Below are 2335 nucleotides of genomic sequence, written 5' to 3' on the forward strand. Positions count from 1 at the left end.
AGCAACTTGATTCCACATGAGAAGTGATTAAAAGGTTGTTTTGCAGTCTGGAAGTTTTGGAGCAAACAAAGAGGCAGTACTGTTTGGGTTATTTTTTTCTTATTTACAAATCTGTGTTTGGTATTGAGTTACTTGTTTAACAGCTCACTGTTATCTCAAGAAATGCCAAGTTTTCCATCAGCACCTAGAGTGATCCTATTTTGTGTTACGTTACATTTGACTTCTCTTTCTCACAGAACACTACCTTTACTTTGTAAAGTGCATTCAGAAAATCCACCTCTTCACAAGAAAAATGTGAAGCTCCTATTTCGTACCTTATAAATTGAAGTGATAGATGTTTAAGTTGTTTAGTTCTGCATTTTAATGTCTGACTTCTGTTGACTCCCAATCATTGAAGAATCATGAGAGCAGGCATTTTGTACAAAGTCATAGTCCCTGACAATTCGAGAACCCATCTTCTGTGTTATGGTGAAGTAACTATTACGTGAAAGCTTATTACAAAAACTAAGACTAAATGACTGATCTGTGTTTCAGTATATGGGAAGGGTGTCTGATCTCATATTGATCATATTAGCTAGATCAGTACTTCTTGCTGCTCTAGTCCCATGCAAAGGTCTTAAATCTATAAATTCCTCTTTCAGGAGTAGAAATGGAAGGGTTGAAAGCAATCTAAAGAATGCACTTGATATAGAAAATCGTGTGCATATGAGACAGGTCATTTAAAACACTCTAACTGCTTGCTTGTATAGATAGGATTTAATTGTAAGCCAGTGTTGCTGCTATCTGATGTCAAATGATAATGGAATGTTTTCTTGCCATTAGAAAAAGTAATTATAATGAGATAGATTTGTAACACCAAATTTTGAAGTCCAGGAATGGCACTGTCTATTAAGAGCTGGCTTAATAAGATTTGAAATTGAATTGTAATGATCTCCTTTTAGGGAGCCAGAGTTAATTCTCTTATTCCTGCAACTTCATATATGTTGGCTGGAATATGTTTTTAAAATCACAACTCCCATTGGATAAGTTACTATTTCTGGTTGGCTGAGATATTTTCTACTTGACATTATACAGGCAGGCCTGTGTGCATACATTAACGTAATTTAAATACATGTAGAAAATGGGGTGTTTATTTCTCTTTACTGTGAGGTTTTAATTTATTTTAGACACTCTATGTCACAAGATGATTGAAATATATGTTGTCAAAACTCTGGAGCACCGATATCTGAACTTCTTTAATCAGATTAAAGTGCATAACAACTTTCTAGTGTAAGCCTTTTTGTGAACAGCCTATAAGAATTTTGTTTCAGATACAAGTCTTCTACTTCATGAGCTTACAGCATTATGAATGTTAATTTCTTCCAGATATACAGAAGAAATCATTCCCCGCCACCCGTGCCTGAAACTTATTAGCAACTGTGAGCAGATGCTTTCCAGGCACACATCAAGGCGCCTGATTACCATGGAAAAGGTGAAGGAATTCAAGGTAAGCTTGAATTCTTGATTACATTCTGTAAAATAGTAGCTATTGCATTCATGACAAGTTTGTGCTCTTTGCCAGTTGATCCTTACTTATATCACACTTGAGTTTTTATGGTCAGATTTAGAGCTTTTGTAAAATTGGGCAGTGGTTTTTTCCCTTTTTCTTCTCAGTTTTCAGTAAACTCTTCATCCCAAGCAAGCCCCTGAATAGCGTGGAAAAGATCTTTGAACTTACGGCTACTTGTATATCCCATCCACAGAGATGCCTAAGTTTCCATTGATTTCGAAGTGTAACTTGATGCCCAAGTAAATACTAAATGGCTTTGTGGGTCTTTCAGTACAGGTAAACCATATTCAATTCTGTTACTTCATCTGTAGAACTCTTAGTTTTTGAGATAATATTGAAGATGTAAAAGTACAGTGAAGCACGCTGGCTCTTTCTTGTTTTGGGACACATTAAGTGCCTCTCCTGAGGCACTGGGGAGAGGGAATATTTCATTCAGGTCTCCTTTCCATTCTTGCTGCTTCTCTCACTCCATACTGTTAAAAGAGATGCTACGCAAGTGTGAGGCAAATGCTTAATGAAAATGCACTCAGTGAGCAAGTCCTTGTGCAGCTGGAAGAGCTATTTCAGATGACGGGAGATACAGTCAAACTGCTGTGTCTGCGTGGTGCTTGCACTAATAACGCAGCAGGGTTTTTAGTACTGTGTTCATAATGCTCATGATCGGTGCAGTTCTCAAGCAACACCTGAATTTTTAAAAGCACTGCAGGTGGAGTTCAGTGTTGGAGCTGCCAACTTCACCAGTAGCAAAGCAGGAGGGTAGATGCTGAAAATTTTTGACATGTGTGT

At 37.3% G+C, this 2335-nt stretch overlaps 1 protein-coding gene across 3 annotated transcripts in view; it reads left to right on the forward strand.

Annotated features, from left to right (window-relative positions):
• TRMT11 (tRNA methyltransferase 11 homolog) overlaps positions 1–1617 on the forward strand; it is a 20403-nt gene extending 18786 nt beyond the window's left edge. Inside the window, exon 12 of one of the 3 annotated variants that reach the window (XM_027897102.1) lies at positions 1366–1615. In XM_027897102.1, coding sequence (XP_027752903.1) covers positions 1366–1504 — 139 coding nt within the window. In that variant the 3' untranslated portion in view covers positions 1505–1615. Of the gene's footprint in view, positions 1–1365 lie in introns of all 3 variants that reach the window. The other 2 variants (XM_027897103.1, XM_027897104.1) reach the window with 2 other exon arrangements.
• The last annotated feature ends 718 nt before the right edge of the window (positions 1618–2335 follow it).

This window comes from Empidonax traillii, unplaced genomic scaffold (assembly GCF_003031625.1).
Source record: "Empidonax traillii isolate 1590-97213 ecotype Southwest subspecies unplaced genomic scaffold, ASM303162v1 scaffold528:size513120, whole genome shotgun sequence".
NCBI lineage: Eukaryota > Metazoa > Chordata > Aves > Passeriformes > Tyrannidae > Empidonax > Empidonax traillii.